Genomic DNA, 19,975 nt, shown 5'->3' with positions numbered 1-19,975 from the left:
TGCCCTCTCGTGTTTGTAGTTTTTACTGTTACACGTAACGCTGCAGGGAGCTTCCATATGTGTAGAATCATGTACTTCTCCAATTTTTTTTGAAAAAGTGAACCGAGAGGTCAAAGAACACACACGTTTAAATTTTCATTTCAAGCGCTTGCTATTCCCCCTAATTTGGAGATAAATATTGAAGAACAAGTAGGTGTGTATTTGGTGGACCAGGCAAAGAGAAAGGCAGTGTGTGAGGAGTGGTGTGTATAAATCCTCAACCAGGGCTATCTGGGGCTGTCAGGGTGGGGACCTTCCAAAGCAAACCATCTGAAAGGGCAGCCTTCGAAGTATGTGACCACAGGAACCCTTATAAGCAGAAATACCAGGGGTTCCTGGAAGACCACCCCAAGACCTGGTAAGCCACTCGTCCTGACATGTTAAAACCCTAACGATGACTAATCTTCCCAAAACTTGGATAGATGGTATTAGTTAAAATTCTTGTGTATATGTTACAGTACACATAATTAATATCCCATTTGTTAATTGTCAAGAAGGTAACATTTTTGGATTCTGAAGTTCTTTGTTCCCAGAGTTGTATTTCAGACTGTGTTTAGGTACAGTTCAGTAAGAGATCTACTTACGTAAAAGGAAGTTGTTTAAAAGAAAAATGTGTGTTCTGTCATTGTTGAGTAGAAACAGTAGGCTTGTACTTGAGGCTTCCAAAGAATATAAATAGACCTTTGCTGTTTGAGGGGATAGGCTCTAACTCTTCATTTGATGGGATTATTTTTAAATGAACCAGCGTTACCCTGTCACCTAACAGTTACAGCACAGGCCTTCCCCACCTTCCTTCCAAGCCTCAGATTGCCGACATGGTTAAATCACTGTAGTGATCCCATGGATCGCTGCCATTACTCTAAAAATGCCGGGAATGGTATTTTGTTGTTTTTCTGGTCGTGTGACAGAACATAGGTGGTATTGATAGAAAATAATTGGTCCAAAATTTATAATTCACAAAGGCACCTAGGCCACTTAGTGACATAGTCTCACTTAACTAGAAAGCTCTCAATTTGTTTCTCTGTTGTTCAGAACCAGTTTTCAGTTTCCTTATTTCTCATTTTTGTCTTTGAACAGTTGAACTGCAGAGGGAGCCTTCACTGGCGATTGAATCACCAAATGTAAGTCACCGTAATTATTTGGATTTTGTTGTTACCACTTGGGATTATTTTGGCTTCAGGTTTTGAAAGTGATTACATTTAGGGGAGGGGCTGGCCATGCGTTTCTTTAGGAGATAAGGCCATTTGTAGTGTGCTGTCCATTGAAGTTCAACCTACTCACATCTTTAATTTCATGTTCAACTTTATCCACTGATGTCAGGAAATTTAGTTGATTTTCTCCGAAAAAAAGAAGTCACTCTGAATTCAGCAGCCCTGTGTTCTAGTGGCTTTTTAGGCCAATATCATGAGACAGAACCAAGGAAATAGAAGAAGGTCCAGATCCCTCAGACTCAGGAACTCCCCTGGTAATCTTAATGAAATTCTTTGAAGAATTGGGAGCTTTCTATTTTTTATTACTATAATAGGACTGCAAATTGGACTGTGGTGTTTTAAATTATCCTGGTGCCGTAGACCAAACTGACTTTAAGAACTTCACTGTATATCTTTAGAAAGTGTTTGTGAATGTACTAAACTGTAATTGCCATGAATACATATTTTTTTCCTAGCTGTGCCTCTCATAATCCCTTTTGTCCTTGAAGGAATTTTTTTTTTTTTTTTTTGGTCTGTCTTAATGCATAGAGAAGTGCACATTTTGTAAAATGCTTGTGAATCACAGATAGTCACATTCTTTCCAGTGTCACTAGGAGACTCAGCCCTGCTTCCCACCAAACACCCTGGTGTCAGGGGGCTTACCTTCCCCTGTTAAGACATCCCAGCCTGTATCTAGACCCTCACACCCAGTCTGCTGAAAGAGAAGAGCCCCACTTGGTTCTGTTTGGGTTTACCCTCCAAGAGCTCAAAGGATTCGAAATGTGGCTGTATCTCCAGGCCTGCCCCACCATGTGCTGCATTCTGCCTTGTTTCCCTGATGCCCCCAGCAGCTGCCTTTTTCCTATCTGAGAGTGTCTGTCCTTTCCAAATAGGAAATTCTGTAGCTGGGGCTTAGAATGTTGTAGGATATTCTGGGGGCTTCCCAGGTGGCACTAGTGTGGTAAAGAACTCACCTGCCAGTGCAGGAGACATGAGAAACTCAGGTTCAATCCCTGGATGGGGAGGATCCCTGGAGAGGGGAATGGCAACCCACTCTAGTGTCCTTGCCTGGAGAACCCCATGGACAGAGGAGCCCGGCGGGCACAGTCTATGGGGTCGCAAAGAGTGGGACACGACTAAAGTGACTGAGTGTGCATGAGGGATATTCAGAGGCTTTCCCTCAAAAGTAAAACTGACAAGGCTTGCCTGAGGGAAACCTTATAACAGATTGACAAAATCCCTCAACATTTTTTAAAAAGAAAATCATGAAGGATCATTGGATGGGAAGAGAATTTCCAAAGTTTTTTCTCTCTTTATTTCTTACTCTTACCATAACTGCTTTAACGACAAGGAGAATAAACCACAGTAGGATGCTAATTTGTTAAACTGAAACTTCTTCAAAAAGAAGGTGTCCTCTGCTCTTGAACTGGGTGAAATTTAAAAGAACACGTTCTCCAGTCCCTTTAAGTGTTCTTCAAACAGCCAGAGTATTTTCTAGATATTCAAGATTTTTAAGACTATCCATAAATAGCCTTTTCTATTGTGTGTTTAGGTCGAAAATGCAGGCTCAGAAACAACTGAAATTCATGGGAAATTTTATAGCAAAGAAGGTAAGTTAATAAATTTCATAGTATAATTTTAATATTAATTGTAATTGTCATTTGTCGAGTGCCTTTTATGTGGCAGGCCCTGTGCTAATTATAATTACTTGGCAAATTTTTAATCATGTAACTCATATAATCCAGTAAAGTGAGTGTTCACAGCATCACATCTGTAGTTGAGGTAACATACAGTGGCTCGTTCAAGGTCATGAACCTTATAAATGGTCCCTGGCCTTAAATAACAATTACAGTTTGCCAGGAACCTCACAATGGGTTTGTCCAGTGTGACTACAAAATGTATAGCCCCCTGTGGTTTGCTTATAGGAGAGGTTCTGTGCTGCGTAAACTGTGCTGCCTTCCGACAAGCAGCCTCAGTGTGAAAGCAGACCAGGGCCGTCACGTTGATGAGCTCATTGCCCGGGAGTCAGGCCTTACTCCACGCAACCTGTAGAGACTGCCAGCTCCAGAGGGATAATTCTGTTCTCAGAACAAAGTACAGAGTTGTATTTATTCCTACTGATTTTGTTCGTTCACTGTTCCAAGAATGGGGAAAGCGGTCTTAATCCCCTGTACAGTTATTTTTTATTTGTATCGCTTCTTCTGTTAGTGGACATTTAGTGTGCATGTGTGACTTGTCCACGACTTCCAGAGAGAGCTGCACGCATGCTGTGCTGTGTTCCTTGGACACTTGCTCATGCTCTGCTGCTCAGGAGCTGGGGGAAAGTGGCCTTGAGGTCTGCCGTGTAAATGCCAGTGAGTCTGTCCCCTCCTTGAACCCTGCTCACTCATTCTAGAAATAGAAATCGTGGAACTTAACCTGACGTCGTTGTGTAAGGATCACACCACAATCACTTGTCAAGTCCCTTCCTCTTTTCCTTTCCCATTCTACACATGTGCCTAAAGTAAGTAAGTATTGGAGTGAATACTTAAGGGGGTTTGTTTTTTCTTTTTTCTTTTGTATTTCTTACTCAGATATATCCAAAGGTGGAAAAGACAACACAGAAGCCATAAGATGTCATAGTATTGAAGCAAATCCCAAAGAGGTGGGTTTTTGTAGGAAACTCAAGCACTTCATGTTTTATGAATAGTGCTTTCTCCTGTGCAAAAGGCTTTTAGCTCTCTGTATAGATGAGAAATTAAATGTATTAATAGGTATTAAGAGTTCTCTATGTCTGTGTTACTTGTTTATGCTTTTGTAAGATTAGGTAATTTAGCAAGTTGCAGGATTATTTGGACATGTCCATACTGTTTTATAACCCAAGTAAGATGCTAGGTGTTGCAAGAGGGCATCAGAGGGCCGACACACTGAAACCATAATCACAGAAAACTAGTCAATCGGATCACACGGACCACAGCCTTGTCTAACTCAGTGAAACTAAGCCATGCCGTGTGGGGCCACCCAAGACGGACAGGTCATGGTGGAGAGCTCTGACAGAATGTGGTCCACTGGAGAAGGGAATGGCAAACCACTTCAGTATTCTTGCCTTGAGAACCCCATGAACAGTATGAAAAGGCAAAATAGTGGGAAACTGAAAGAGGAACTCCCCAGGTTGGTAGGTGCCCAATATACTACTGGAGATCAGTGGAGAAATAACACCAGAAAGAATGAAGGGATGGAGCCAAAGCAAAAACAATACCTAGTTGTGGATGTGACTGGTGATAGAAGTAAGGTCTGATGCTGTAAAGAGCAATATTCATAGGAACCTGGAATGTCAGGTCCATGAATCAAGGCAAATTGGAAGTGGTCAAACAGGAGATGGCAAGAGTGAATGTCGACATTCTAGGAATTAGCGAACTAAAATGGACTGGAATGGGTGAATTTAACTCAGATGACCATTATATCTACTACTGTGGGCAGGAATCCCTTAGAAGAAATGGAATAGCCATCATGGTCAACAGAAGAGTCCGAAATGCAGTACTTGGATACAGTCTCAAAAACGACAGAATGATCTCTGTTCATTTCCAAGGCAAACCATTCAATATCACAGTAATCCAAGTCTATGCCCCGACCAGTAATACTGAAGAAGCTGAAGTGGAACGGTTCTATAAAGACCTACAAGACCTTTTAGAACTAACACCCAAAAAAGATGTCCTTTTCATTATAGGGGACTGGAATGCAAAAGTAGGAAGTCAAGAAACACCTGGGGTAACAGGTATATTTGTCCTTGGAGTACGGAATGAAGCAGGGCAAAGGCTAATAGAGTTTTGCCAAGAGAACGCACTGGTCATAGCAAACACCCTCTTCCAACAACACAAGAGAAGACTACCCATGGATATCACCAGATGATCAACACCAAAATCAGATTGATTATATTCTTTGCAGCCAAACATGGAGAAACTCTATACAGTCAGCAGAAACAAGACCAGGAACTGACTGTGGCTCAGATCATGAACTCCTTATTGCCAAATTCAGACTTAAATTGAAGAAAGTAGGGAAAACCACTAGACCATTCAGTTCAGTTCAGTTCAGTCAGACAGTCATGTCTGACACTTTGCAACCCCATGAATCGCAGCACGCCAGGCCTCCTTGTCCATCACCGACTCCCGGAGTTCACTCACACTCAACGTCCATCGAGTCGGTGATGCCATCCAGCCATCTCATCCTCTGTCGTCCCCTTTTCCTCCTGTCCCCAATCCCTCCCAGTATCAGAGTCTTTTCCAATGAGTCAACTCTTCGCATGAGGTGGCCAAAGTACTGGAGTTTCAGCTTTAGCATCATTCCTTCCAAGGAACACCCAGGACTGATATCCTTTAGAATGGACTGGTTGGATCTCCTTGCAGTTCAAGGGACTCTCAGGAGTCTTCTCCAACACCACAGTTCAAAAGCATCAATTCTTTGGCACTCAGCTTTCTTCACAGTCCAACTCTCATATCCATATATGACCACTGGAAAAACCACAGCCTTGACTAGACAGACCTTTGTTGGCAAAGTAATGTCTCTGCTTTTCAATATGCTGTCTAGGTTGGTCATAACTTTTCCAAGGAGTAAGCGTCTTTTAATTTCATGGCTGCAATCACCATTCTCAGTGATTTTGGAGCCCCAAAAAATAGAGTCTGACGCTGTTTCCCCATCTATTTCCCATGAAGTGATGGGACCAGATGCCATGATCTTCGTTTTCTGAATGTTGAGCTTTAAGCCAACTTTTTCACTCTCCTCTTTCACTTTCATCAAGAGGCTCTTTTGTTCCTCTTCACTTTCTGCCATAAGGGTGGTGTCGTCTGCATATATGAGCTTATTGATATTTCTCCCGGCAATCTTGATTCCAACTTCTGCTTCTTCCAGCCCAGCATTTCTCGTGATGTACTCTGCCTATAAGTTAAATAAGCAGGATGACAATATACAGGCTTGACATACTCCTTTTCCTATTTGGAACCAGTCTGTTGTTCCATGTCCAGTTCAGGTATGACCTAAATCAAATCCCTTATGATTATATGGTGGAAGTGAGAAATATATTTAAGGGACTAGATATGATAGATAGAGTGCCTGATGAACTATGGATGGAGGTTTGTTCCATTGTACAGGAGACAGGGATCAAGACCATCCCCATGGAAAAGAAATGCAAAAAAGCAAAATGGTGTCTGGGGAGGCCTTACAAATAGCTGTGAAAAGAAGAGAAGTGAAAAGCAAAGGAGAAAAGGAAAGATATAAACATCTGAATACAGAGTTCCAAAGAATAGCAAGGAGAGATAAGAAAGCCTTCCTCAGCAATCAATGCAAAGAAATAGAGAAAAACAACAGAACGGGAAAGACTAGAGATCTCTTCAAGAAAATTAGAGATACCAAGGGAACATGTCATGCAAAGATGGGTTCGATAAAGGACAGAAATGATATGGACCTAACAGAAGCAGAAGATATTAAGAAGAGGTGGCAAGAATACACAGAAGAACTGTACAAAAAACATCTTCACGACCCAGATAATCCTGATGGTGTGATCACTCACCTAGAGCCAGACATCCTGGAATGTGAAGTCAAGTGGGCCTTAGAAAGCATCACTACGAACAAAGCTAGTGGAGGTGATGGAATTCCAGTTGAGCTATTTCAAATCCTGGAAGATGATGCTGCAAAAGTGCTGCACTCAATATGCCAGCAAATTTGGAAAACTCAGCAGTGGCCACATGACTGGAAAAGGTCAGTTTTCCTTCCAATCCCAAAGAAAGGCAATGCCAAAGAATGCTCAAACTACCGTACAGTTGCACTCATCTCACACGCTAGTAAAGTAATGCTTAAAATTCTCCAAACCAGGATTCAGCAATACATGAACCGCGAACTTCCAGATGTTCAAGCTGATTTAGAAAAGGCAGAGGAACCAGAGAGCAAATTGCCAATATCCGCTGGATCATGGAAAAAGCAAGAGTTCCAGAAAAACATCTATTTCTGCTTTATTGACTGTGCCAAAGCCTTTGACTGTGTGGATCACAATAAACTGTGGAAAATTCTGCAAGAGATGGGCATACCAGGCCACCTGACCTGCCTCTTGAGAAACCTATATGCAGGTCAGGAAGCAACAGTTAGAACTGGACATGGAACAACAGATTGGTTCCAAATAGGAAAAGGAGTACGTTAAGGCTGTATATTGTCACCCTGTTTATTTAACTTATATGCAGAGTACATCATGAGAAACGCTGGGCTGGAGGAAGCAGAAGCTGACTCAAGATTGCTGGGAGAAATATCAATAAGTTCAGATATGCAGATGACACCACCCTTATGGCAGAAAGTGAAGAGGAACTCAAAAGCCTCTTGATGAAAGTGAAAGTGGAGAGTGAAAAAGTTGGCTTAAAGCTCAACATGCAGAAAACGAAGATCATGGCATTTGGTCCCATCACTTCATGGGAAATAGATGGGGAAACAGTGGAAACAGTGCCAGACTTTATTTTTTGGGGCTCCAAAATCACTGAGGATGGTGATTGCAGCTATGAAATTAAAAGACGCTTACTCCTTAGAAGGAAAGTTATGACCAACATAGATAGCATATTAAAAAGCAGAGACATTACTTTGCCAACAAAGGTCTGTCTAGTCAAGGCTGTGGTTTTTCCAGTGGTCATATATGGATGTGAGAGTTGGACTGTGAAGAAAGCTGAACGCTAAAGAATTGATGCTTTTGAACTGTGGTGTTGGAGAAGACTCTTGAGAGTCCCATGGACTGCAAGGAGATTCAAGCAGTCCATTCTAAAGGATATCAGTCCTGGGTGTTCCTTGGAAGGAATGATGCTAAAGCTGAAACTCCAGTACTTTGGCCACCTCATGCGAAGAGTTGACTCATTGGAAAAGACTCTGATGCTGGGAGCGATTGGGGGCAGGAGGAAAAGGGGACAACAGAGGTAAGATGGCTGGATGGCATCACTGACTCAATGGACCTGAATCTGAGTGAACTCTGGGAGTTGGTGGTGGACAGGGAGGTCTGGCGTGCTGCAGTTCATTGGGTCGCAAAGAGTCGGACCCGACTGAGCGACTGAACTGAACTGAGCTGAACTGATACTGTTTTCTTATATACTTCCTTTCATCAGCCTTTTAATGAGCCACCAAGAGAGCAGAAAAATGCTGCCAATTAATTTATGATGTGCCATCAATTGCAAAACATAGATTGACTTCAAAGGTGGTAAAATGAGGATATTTTTAACATATTTTAGAATTGTTGAAATACATTATGAAATGAAAAATAGATTTGGATATTTTTTATGGGTTTATATTCAAATCTTTAAAAAGACTCAAGCTTACGAAATGAGTCTAGTCTGAATCTAGATGACAGAAGTATCATTCTAGATTTTTTAAAAAATTTGTCTCAAGGACTAGAAACTAATACAGTGTGCTCCCGTTTAAGTAGAATTGGATGCAGGTTCTGCTGCCTTTAATATAGTCACTCTTAATTCCAGGTTGAAGAGGAAGAAAGGCACATACCTAAAAGAAAAACAAAGAAGCAGTACCTCTCTTCAGAAGATGAACTAGGTATCTAGAATATGCATGTTCCTGTTTTAAATGTCTCTGAAAATCATATTATTTCCACATCCAAATAGTGGGCCAGTAGCATAGAAAGTTCTTGAGGGTAGTAATCGTTTATAACTCTTGAGTCTCGTGTGTTTCCCAAGCAGCCTGACTCCTCCAGGGTCTTTTCTAGACTTGATCTAGAAGCTAGATTGTTCCTGGCGAAGACCCAGCCCTTGGAAATCACAGAAACCCAGGCTCCCTCTGTCACCTGGGCGCCAGGTGCCACTGAGTTCCTTTTTTATGTCATAAACAGAGGCCTCACACAGAACTAGTGAAGCACTCTAGTAATATGCCTGTAATAATAAGCCTTCTGTGCTTCATGCTGTTGATTTTCTCTCAGTCTGTAACAATGCCAGCCCATAGAATTTGCTCTGAGGTGGAAATGTTCCATATTTGTTTTGTCTACTGGCAGCTACAAGGCACACAACTGTTGAGCACTTGAATGTAGTCACTGTGAATGAAAGGCTGAGTTTTTCATTGTATTTGAATTTTTAATTTAAATTTCAGGAGCCATTGTGGCTAGTGGCTCCCATTTTGGACAGTGCAGAGACTTTTATAGTTTAATACCTGACATAAAATGCAAACTCAGTAAATAACAAATAATATGTGAGGAAAAAATGGATAGTTACATACTTTACTTTTTTGGTTGGGAACATGTTTTGTAACTATTGAGTTTATACCAAACCTAGGTACTATCTCTAGTACTTCATACACATTCCAAATAACTAGGTGAGTCAGATATTATTGCCATTTTATAAATAAAGAAATTAAGATTTTGAGAAATTGTGACTTTTTCTCTACCAAGTAAATCTGATTCCCAAGATCATGGTCTTCATCACTAAGCCATACCACTTAGACAGTAAGTTGTTCAGGAAGTTAAAAAGTATGTCTAGAAACTCTATGCCCTAAGCCCTCTCCGCAGAACCTCCTGCTTTGTTGGAGTCACTGACGCGTTTGCAGATGTTTATTTTGGCTTTGCCAAGGCCCAGGCCGGCGCGCGGTGCTCATGTCACATGATATGAATGCATTTAGGGTCACTGTGGCTTCACTGTATCATAAGCCTAAGAAGGAAGTCTCAAACTGTCTTGAAATAGAACTGTGCATTTCATTTTTCATTTAGCTTTTATTCCTTTGTGATTCTGTTTAAACTGATTTACAGATGATACCCCAGATGTCCTGGATTCCAAAATAGAAACAGCACAGAGGCAGTGTTCTGGAACTGAGCCACAAGATACAAAGGTATTTTTTCCACATATTAAATTTAAGTTTTAGGGGTAGCCTGTTTACATCACTGTGTATAGGTGTTGTGTGTATTTATTGTAAAAGGTGTATAGTTCTTAGACCCTCTCAGAGGAAAGTGTTAGACTTTATCATCATAAACTGCAAGCTGGTATTACTGTCCCAGTGTAGATATAAACGTTGCTCAGGTGTTTGTGCAGTGGCAGTATTGACTGCTTTAGACTTTCAGGTCCTTTGTTCCCAAGGATAATAAGCTTTATTACAGATATACTTGTAGCAGAGCAGTGAAATGCAGTGATACATGTGATGTCAATTTGTAATACACAGGCTTCTCTTTGCCTCACCTCCAGCCCCTAATACACAGACTGTCCGAGGGTGCGGCCTCACTCATCGTCCTTTTTCCTGTGGTCTTATTTTCATCTTGTGCCTTGGGGAAGTAACTCACAAATATTTATTTCTGTTCTTATCCTGTCTTTTGTTCTAGGCCAGGTTTCTCCTCTTCGTAGATATTCTTACATTCCTGAGACTCAATACTTATTGACTATTTCAGTCTGCCTCTATCTTCTCTTTCTCCCTCTTTTCCTAATCTATTTTTTTCCAGCTTGTTCCAAAAGTATTAAGTCAGCTTCCAAAAATATATTCAGTTGACTGCCAGCCCACTGAAGCCAGTTTATAGTCTCCTTTTTTTCCCCCAGTAACTGATACACTAAATAAAAAGTAGTAAAAGAAGTTTAACAACCGAAGAGGTGAAGTCATACATTGTCATGAATTTCACTTGGTCATGGCCAAGGAAAGAAACAGGTTTTCAAAAGCCCACTCCTTCCCCTGACCTACTGAGAACAAAAATCTTGAGACAATACTCCTTAATTTGGAGCGAGGCAGATTAAAGGGTAGCTTTTAAGTTTTTCTTAAACTTCATGTAGGGCTTCCCTGGTGGCTCAGACAGTAAAAGACCTGCCTGCAATGCGGGAGACCTGGGTTCCATCCCTGGGTTGGAAAGATCCCTTGGAGAAGGGAATGGCAACCCACTCAATGTTCTTGCCTGGAGAATTCCATGGACGGAGGAGCCTGGTGGGCTACAGTCCATGGGTCACAAAGAGTCGGACACGACTGAGCGACTTTCACTTCACTTTTATCTTCATGTAACGTTTTTAATGTTAAGTTTAAATATATTCTGACTTAATTATTTTTATTTAAAAATTCCATGTATAAAACAGTCCTCTGATTTTAAATTTAGTTTGTATAATTTTGTGTATACATTATATTAATACTGTAGTATAAACAACTGGTTATTTCATGCTCAAAACTTTTTTGCAACTAAAGACAGATAATATAACCATTGATAGACCATTTATCTAAACCAGCCCAGTTGGACACCAGAAGTTCTCTTTGGCTCCTTCTCCTTTATCCCTTTTTTCTGGTCCCTCCCCTTGACCAGCAAAGAGAAAAATATCTCTTGGAAATTCCTTTAAGTTCTTTCTTTGGAGTTTCTCTTAAAAAGTCCAGGGTCAGCAAAAAGAGCAGTTTCTGTTTTGCAGGGGGAAAGATAATGGCCTTGTTGCTTTATAACCTTATCTTGTGTTTTTCTGCCTTCAGAATTTGAATCTTTTTGTATAGTCTGCCAAGCAGCAAAATAGTTACTTAAAAAAAAAAAAAAAAAGTCCAACAAACAGGCTAGGAAATTACTTTTGAAGTAATTATATTGAAATGGGTATGAGAAGGGAGCTTCTTGTCTTGTTCAACTTCTCCGTAGGAAGAGAACTCTGGAGGTTTGGCAGAGCTATCTAAAGCAAGTTCTAAGACAGACAGCACTGCTTCAAGGGCCATGGAAGAAAAAGGTGAGTAAGACATCTCCTCAGTTAAACTGTTTTGAAGGAGACTAGTCCTTCAATGCAGTCAGCGCCTCTCTCACCAGGCTTCGCCAGCTGAAACTGCGGTTTGCTGATCTTTCTTCCCTCCATATAGCACAGTGTGTCGTGCTGAGTATAACGGGGCTTGGAGATTGTTTTTAGTCGAGGTCCTGTGCTGCTTATTGGTTAACCGGACTCTGGCTTACGAACTTTAGTGTGTCCACCTGAGGACGGAGTCTGTGTGCATGCGGGTGACTTAGGTCACCTTGGTGGGTGTCCTGGCACTGAGGCTGAGTGTGGCCCCAGCAGTGAACGAGCTCTGCTCTTTCTGCAGACGAATCCAGCAGCAGTGAAGCTGCCGGTGAAAAGACAGAGCAGAATGACGATGACACCGTAAAATCTCAGGTAGAGATGTTTTTCATATTTATTTGTTCAGGTTTTTTCAAGTACTAAAAACAGAGTGCATCAGTGTGCTCTTACCCAGAGTTGTTCTTAAATGTTGTGAAGTAGCTCTTTTTTTAGTGCCGCGGACAGCATTTCACGCAGAGCACTTTATCAGTGTCATTTTGATGTATTTTGTCCTCTGTGTCTTCATTTTCTCCCAACATTTGTATGAGACCTCCTTCTGTCAGCCCCATGGGTTCAGCCCAGATCCATACCTCAGTGTCTGTGTCCCTTCCTGACCGGGAAGCTTAGCACAGCCAAGCCAGGCTCCAGCTCAGTGCAGAGAACAGGGCTGCTGAGCCCTGGGGTCCCGCGGGACGAAACAGGAGCAGCGGCAGGCTGTGCGGCACGTCGGCTGCGGGTGCCAGCCAGGACCCAGCCTGACGGGGCGAGGTCAGGGACTCCTGAGAGGCTGCAGGAGAGGCAGACCTCCACGTCTGCCAGTCCAGGCCCCTCGGGATTTGCAGAGAACACAGTGACCTGAGGTGCAGGCCCATAAACCAGGGGAGACAAGCTGTGCCCCAGCCAGATCCTCTAGATAGCCACCGCCAAGTTTGCCTGTCTTGATACAGCTTTTTAATAGTTACGTTTGTCTTCACTGGCCTCCTTTATGTTTTGTAAGGGATGGCATTTGATCACAAGTGACCAGGAATAAATGCACATGAAGTGGACGCGCATATTTATTACAAGAGTAAAAGCTGACACTGAGCACTCCCAGTACCTCATTATCTCATAGTCCTCGGGGCTCTGTGAATTCAAACCGCAGTTACCGGTGTTTCTCAGGTGAGGCGACCGCACTGAGAAAAATGAACCACTAAGCCCCAGGTCACGTGTTTTCTTAAGAGACAGAGCTGGGATTTGAACCCTCTTGGGAGGGAACTCTAAATTCCATTTTGAGAAAGCAACCTATTTGTGTAATAGATGATAGAACTTTTTTATTCCCTTTTTTTTTTCCTCCCTTTCCCCCTTAGGAAGATCAGCCAGTAATTATTAAAAGGAAAAGAGGAAGACCTCGTAAACACCCTGTAGAAACATCATTAAAAACAAGTAGGTATTGGTGTGCTTTCAGTTCACACACAAGATATTTTCACACTGATTTTCTAAGTGGGATTTCTATTTCCTGTTTTTCAGAAGATGACTGCAAAACAGATGCTGGCCTTGTCCCTGTAAGTAATTGTGAAAGATGAGAACTCTTCAACTGGCTGTTCTTGACCTGAAAGAGTACACTGCAATATTAGTATTTTCAACTAGCTTTTTTTTTTTAAAATATTTGAAAAGCTTTAAAGAAACTTTTTAAAATAAAACCTCAAATAACCATTCAGATAGTATTTTAATTAGTAATAACGTCATATAAACATAATTATATTCATTGTAATTTAGTTTGACTCTATCCTCACCTGTCAGATCAGCTGTATAAAAATTATCTAGGGACTTATGTTCTTGTCATCCTTGATTAAAACATAGAAAATACCTGTTTTATATGATTTTCAGATAACAGCTTCTTTATGGAACCCTCCAAAGTGTCTGTCTTACTACTTTCAATGGAGTTCCTTTTTTATTAGAATGGATACTAATTTCAGTGCAGGAAAGTTTGCAGTAATACTTGATCTTTTTTACCGTTCTTTATCTTTGACCCTGAAGTGTGTACCCAACAAAATTATTGCACCAAGACTTCATTGCATGAGTTTCAGTGATAGCATTATTAAGAGAACAGACATGTCTTCACTGACGACTTGCTCCCAGATGCTGTGACATGGAGCCAGTTACATGACCCTCTCCAGATTCCCATTTCCCTGGATATGAAGAAATCATTATCTCACTAGAATTCTTACAAGACAGCTAAACCAAAGAGCCACATATAAAGGTGTGAGTGCCTTTACCAGCCCACAGAAGATGGTTTGCCAGTTTGGGGGGTGTTAACAGCAGCCCTCTGTCACCTCCAGTGACACCTCCAGTGCTGCTCACAGCAGCAGTAGCATGACGGGAAGAGGCGTGTGGCAGCCCTAATCCTTGTGGGAAGACCCGTGAGTTCAGATTCGTAGCCATCCATATTTGAAAGTGAAAAGTGAAAGTGAAGTCGCTCAGTTGTGTCCGACTTTTTGCGACCCCGTGGACTGTAGCCCTCCAGGCTCCTCCATGGGATTCTCCAGGCAGAAATACTGGAGTGGGTTGCCATTTCCTTCTCCAGGGGATCTTCCCGACCCAGGGATCAAACCCAGGTCTCCCGCATTGCAGGCAGAGAGGCTTTAACCTCTGAGCCACCAGGGAAGCCCTATCCATATTTTCGGGGTGTATTTAATCCACTTCAGGAAGTAGGTTACAGATATTCTGCCTACATAATAAGCAGAGGTCCTCAACCTTCTGCACATTGTTGATTGACTTCCTGTGTGATGACGACAAACCAGTGACTTCTCTTTTTCTCTGTGTTTAAACTTAGGTAGAACAGTCTCCACCTGGCGGCAAGCTGAAAGCCATGCAAACGGGTGTGTGCCTGAAAGCCTTGTTCTGTGTGTGCCCTAAGGCAGGGGGCGGCCCGGGGGAACCGCAGGCTGGGGAGGGTTTAGGATGTCCTTGTTTCTCAATGAAGTGAGTGGCTTCCTTGGTAAAAGCAGCTGCCCTTGGAGCCATGAGAGATTCTAGTAGCTGGTTTTTCCTGTGATCTGAGTCATTCTTGTCTTTGTCAGTCCAGGAAGCCTCAAAGAGGAGGGGGGCGGCATGGCCACGTCCAGACCCTACTTTCCTGGACTTGTTTAAGGGAAAAACAGATGAACCTGGGGACTGAGAGCTCTTATCAGGAAGATAAGATTTCAGCCCAAGAGCCTGTTGTTTTCAGCAGAAGAATTTTGAAAGCAGCTGGTACTGCTTACAGAGCTAGGATGCAAGAGATAAAATTGCTTCGATGAGGTATTTTTGTCCTCAGTCCAGGGAGAAAAAAATATTCCAAAATGTTGATAATGATTAGCTCTGTGCTGTGCTTAGTCGCTCAGTCATGTCTGACTGTTTGTGACCCCATGGACTGTAGCCTGCCAGGCTCCTCTGTCCATGGGGATTCTCCGGGCAAGAATACTGGAGTGGGTTGCCAGGCCTTCCTCCAGGGGATCTTCTCAACCCAGGAATTGAACCCAGGTCTCCCACGTTGCAGGCAGATTCTTTACCATCTGAGCCACCTTGGTGAGATAATAGGAAGATTTCATGTTTTCACTAGTGCCTACATTTTCCAGACTTTTTACCATGTGTATATTTTAATTTCATGGTTTAAATTTTTCTTTTTACATACAAGCAAAAAGAGACATTGGTGGACTTTAAGTGTTGATTAGGGGAAAAAAAAAAGAATATGACAGCTATTTTGGATCAAATAAATAGCATGGTGATATCATGAAATATATATTCTGACCAGCAAGATAAGAGCAAATGTGTAATTTGAGAATTTTTCCACATTTAACTATGTGTGGGATCTTATGATCATACTTTACTTTTTCTTATCTCTTTGAAAGTTAAGGTTTTCTTTTTAACAAAAAAAAGAATGTTTTGTTTTTAACCATCTTTTTATCCATAATTGTATGTTTAAATCCGCACAAGGAAAAATCTCCATAACTTAAATGCCCTTTAAAGACTCTATTTTAAGCTGCGTGATTGTTTTAATGCTGTTGTTCAGCAGTAGTTTTCTGAATCTGGGTAACAATGACCAGTTTAAGACTAGATTCTTCTTTGTGGGCCTTTTTCTTGGTTTTTAACTCTGGCATCGTTCGTATAGTGAACTTTCAGAAACAGCAGCTATACAGTCTTCATTACTGATAAGTTCACCTCTGAGTTGTTGAGTTGTCTAATCAACATGTTCATAATTTTGGCTTCCAACAGTGCATTGAAGTAAATTTCACTTTTCTTACCAGATACATTCTCAGAAAATGGTAACGTCTACAGGAAACAAATACATAAAGAATAGGTACACACAACCTAAGATAGACTTACCCAGTATACTTTTCTAGATCCCATCGTGAAAGTATATGGAGTCCTAAGAATCCAGTTCACACCCCATGTGCTGCTTACGGAACTCTGAACAAAGCACTTGCCAACTTGCTCAAGCCTCATTTTCCTCCCTGTCAAATGGCGCTTGTACTGTTTGTTGTTGTTGTTCAGTCCCTACGTCATGTCTGACTCTTTGCAGCCCCATGTACTGCAGACTCCAAGCTTCCCCGTCCTTCACTATCTCCCAGAGTTGGTTCAAGTTCATGTCCATTGTGTTAGTGATACCATCCAACCGTCTCATCCTCTGTGGTCCCCTTCTCCTCCCGCCCTCAATCTTTCCCAGCATCAGGGTCTTTTCAAATGAGTCAGGTCTTCACATCAGGTGGCCAAAGGACTGGAGTTTCAGCCTCAGCATCAATCCTTCTAAGGAATATTCAGGGTTGATTTCTTTTAGGATTAACTGGTTGGCTCTCCTTGCAGTCCAAGGGACTCTCAAGAGTCTTCTCCAACACCACAATTCAAAAGCATCAATTCTTCAGCACTCAGCCTTCTTAATGGTCCAACTTACATCTGTACATGACTCTGGAAAAACTATTTAGAGACCTATGTTAAGATTTGAGTGAAGTCTGTAATCCTGAACTGCAGTTCCTGCTATGTCGGGGGCTCCCTGGATACCCTCTTCCTCCTCCCTTTCCAGATTCAGATATTTGAGCTGAAAGAGAGAGACCATGAAGGCGTTCTAACCCAATTCCTTTTCACTGATAAAAAACCAAGGCTCTAGGAATTTAAGTAATTGGCCCAGATCACATAGCTTATTCATGCCAGGTCTGAGATGCAAACTTTGGTGTCCTGACTTTCATTCTGATGTGTTCTCTGCTTAGGTTTTCCATCTCAATCTTTGTTTGGCTGATACAAAAAAGCAATGATGAATTGTGTAATGATACCTTAATTAGCACTAATTAGGTACATTCACAGACAACAAACTGTTGAAATTTAATTTGACACTAATAAAATATTAATGTAGAAATCTTTCTTTTCTTAAAGATGAAACCAATAAAGAAACACCTAATCTTCAGGAACGAAGTGGAAGCAACGTAAGTGTTAATTTTCTGATCAGGACATGTCCTTTAGAAATAAAACTTAGTAAATGCTCAAGTGACCACCCTTTCCACTTTAACTTTATTTCTTCTAGGATGATAGTGAAGAAAAATCTGTGGCAAGCGTGCGTCGGAGAGGAAGAAAGCCCAAGCGTTCGCTCACTCTGTCAGATGATGCTGGTATGTTACTGGCAAGGTCTTACATGTCAGAGTCACCTTTTTAAGACTTTTTCTTTGGATGAGGAAAAATCCAGTGGGGTCCAGCTAGTATTAATGCTACATAAATATGTGTGAAATGGCTGTAATCCTGTGTCAGAAATGGCACATTCCAGATGCTTTTCTGAGCACATGTGAAGTTTTCGCAAATGCCGGCTGTGAACCGCCTAAGTAAACTAACCCAAATGTGTTTGAGATTAAGTTAAACAGTTGTGAATTGCAAGTGCTGAAACAAAAAGGAAGTGGAAAACCACTTCTTCTGCCTCCAAGTCCCTAATATCCTTTGTTCTAAACTCTGCGACTCTGTCCTCTGGAAGTGTCTTTGGGAATTGTACAGTCCAGATGTTTCCCTTCTGTCTGAACAGAATCCTCAGAGCCAGAGCGCAAACGTCAGAAAACAGTTTCTGAAGCGACTGAGGACAAGAAAGACCAGGAGTCTGAGGAGGAGGAGGAGGAGGAGGACGAGGACGAGGAGCCATCCGGAGCCACCACGAGGTCCAGCACCAGATCAGAGGCTCAGAGGTAATGGGGCCACGAGGAACTTCCAGAACCTTCCCCCAGCTCTCCATCAGACCACAGCGAGGGCTCCATCTCTTTGCCTCACTCGTGCCACAGAGTGAGCCCTCTCCTTGCACAAAATGCAAGCCCCAGCAGAGAGAGAGCACGTGCTCCCAGCCCTCTGACATCTCAGTTCCCCCCCGGGGAAACCCGTTCTCCATCTTAAACCATTTTCCAGGAGCCCTTTAGAATCGTTGCCAGGCTTTGATGCCTGTTTTTTGGAACATATTTGGTTCCTTTATGAATACTTATCAAGTACAATTAGATCTCAGAGGCCTGCTGAGCATGGTCGGTGGAAATGGACGCATACAGCATGATCCGTGTGCGCAGCGTGCTTAGCTGCAGTGAGGGAGAAGGCTCGGACCCGTCCCCGTCGTCGGTGCCCCTCCCAGCACCGTGTCATGGGTCCGTCACAGGAGACCACCCGAGTGCCCCATTCTCCATGCACATGGCTGGGGACGTCCTACGCTTCCCTCGGGGCATGCTCCCAAGCCCTCACGTAGCCGGAAGCCTCTGGAGAAAAGAAGGCCGGGCTCACGTGAGTCTGGGGAGTGCCCGTGAGTTCCCTCTCCTTCTGAGCCACAGTGTCCACTGCAGTGCACCAGTCGTGGTCCTGAGGAGGGAAGCCTGGCCAACTTCGTCAGTTTCACTTTGCCAGCCCCCTCCCCGTGTCATTATACCTGGTAGCATCAATCAGGGTACCTTTCCTACAGCACAGTTGGAGAAATGTGTTATCACTTTACAGTTTTGTAACTTCTGAAGCATGAATATTTTCCATTTTTAATGGGATTCACAAGCTGTTAATCTTAGTACCATCTTCTATAATTTCATTATCCAAGATTAGAAAGTTGAGGAATATTGATTTCAGGAGTATCACTTATTAACACCTGTCACTGTAGTATAGTAGTTCTGATGTGTTTATTTATTTGCCTGCCTTTTTTTAATTTATTTTAATTGGAGGCTAATTACTTTATTGTAGTGGTTTTTGCCATACATTGACACTTATGTGTTTATGTAAAGATTTAAAATCAGCCAATTTCTAATTTCTCTAACATTGGACATCATTAGCTATCTGTGCCCTGGTCAGATTTTTAGAGCCAAAAGACGTTAGGAGCTCACAGGGCTAAAGGTAAGGTTTTCCAGGCAGGGCAGCTCGGATGACTAGAAATCACAAAACCAAGATACGTGCTGACTGAGAAGTGCAGCTCACCATGCACCGAGGGGGTGGGGGCGCATCTAGATGCAGACCCCCCAGCACCACCGCGCCCTCTTGTGCGTCACGGGGAGGTCAGCCCGTGGAGTAGGGCCCGATGCAGGACGCGCCACGGGCCGCCGAGGCACCTTCAGTGAGATCTGCAGTGGCTGAGACGTGTGCCTTTTCAAATCCGTTCTTCAGAAGTAAAGTATATTATGGCTCTGTGATCGCCCGGACTGTCAATGCTTCTCCTCAGTGCACTGCAGCAGCCTGTGTCTCCACGTGGGCTCTTCTCGCCTTAGATGCCTCGGCGCCGGTGCTTTGGCTCTAGGGCTGTGGCGCCTGTGTCATCTCCCAGGTTCTCAGGGTCGCCTGGGGTCTCTATGGGCCCATCAGGGTCTCGATCACGGTGCCCCAGCCGCTCTGGAAGAGTCTTTCTGCTTCTGCGTGTTACCTTGGGTGGGAAAGATTTTCTTCCGTGTGCAGTGAGCACTGGCCTCCCCATAGCTTCTGCTCTCAGAGCCTCCTGTACAACTTCCGCTTAAACACCGGAGGGCAGCTTCCGGGTCTTCTCTTGCACTGGGCCCCCTCATCCTC

General features: G+C 42.8%; 1 protein-coding gene across 5 annotated transcripts in view; it reads left to right on the top strand.

Annotated features, from left to right (window-relative positions):
- The window catches only part of BOD1L1 (biorientation of chromosomes in cell division 1 like 1), a 55,603-nt gene that overhangs the window by 30,622 nt on the left and 5,006 nt on the right, over positions 1-19,975 (top strand). For 4 of the 5 annotated variants that reach the window (XM_055589113.1, XM_055589117.1, XM_055589118.1 and 1 more), the window contains 13 exons: positions 1,117-1,160; positions 2,782-2,839; positions 3,803-3,873; positions 8,702-8,774; positions 9,973-10,052; positions 11,806-11,890; positions 12,237-12,307; positions 13,318-13,393; positions 13,478-13,512; positions 14,784-14,829; positions 17,357-17,406; positions 17,505-17,589; positions 17,991-18,147. In XM_055589113.1, the coding sequence (XP_055445088.1) occupies positions 1,117-1,160; positions 2,782-2,839; positions 3,803-3,873; positions 8,702-8,774; positions 9,973-10,052; positions 11,806-11,890; positions 12,237-12,307; positions 13,318-13,393; positions 13,478-13,512; positions 14,784-14,829; positions 17,357-17,406; positions 17,505-17,589; positions 17,991-18,147 (931 nt within the window). The remainder of the gene's footprint in view (positions 1-1,116; positions 1,161-2,781; positions 2,840-3,802; positions 3,874-8,701; positions 8,775-9,972; positions 10,053-11,805; positions 11,891-12,236; positions 12,308-13,317; positions 13,394-13,477; positions 13,513-14,783; positions 14,830-17,356; positions 17,407-17,504; positions 17,590-17,990; positions 18,148-19,975) is intronic. The other variant, XM_055589114.1, reaches the window with a different exon arrangement.

Source organism: Bubalus kerabau, chromosome 7 (genome assembly GCF_029407905.1).
Source record: "Bubalus kerabau isolate K-KA32 ecotype Philippines breed swamp buffalo chromosome 7, PCC_UOA_SB_1v2, whole genome shotgun sequence".
In the NCBI taxonomy this organism is placed as follows: domain Eukaryota; kingdom Metazoa; phylum Chordata; class Mammalia; order Artiodactyla; family Bovidae; genus Bubalus; species Bubalus kerabau.
The sequence above is the reverse complement of the archived record's forward strand: the minus strand, read 5'-3'. Positions and strand labels throughout refer to the sequence as shown.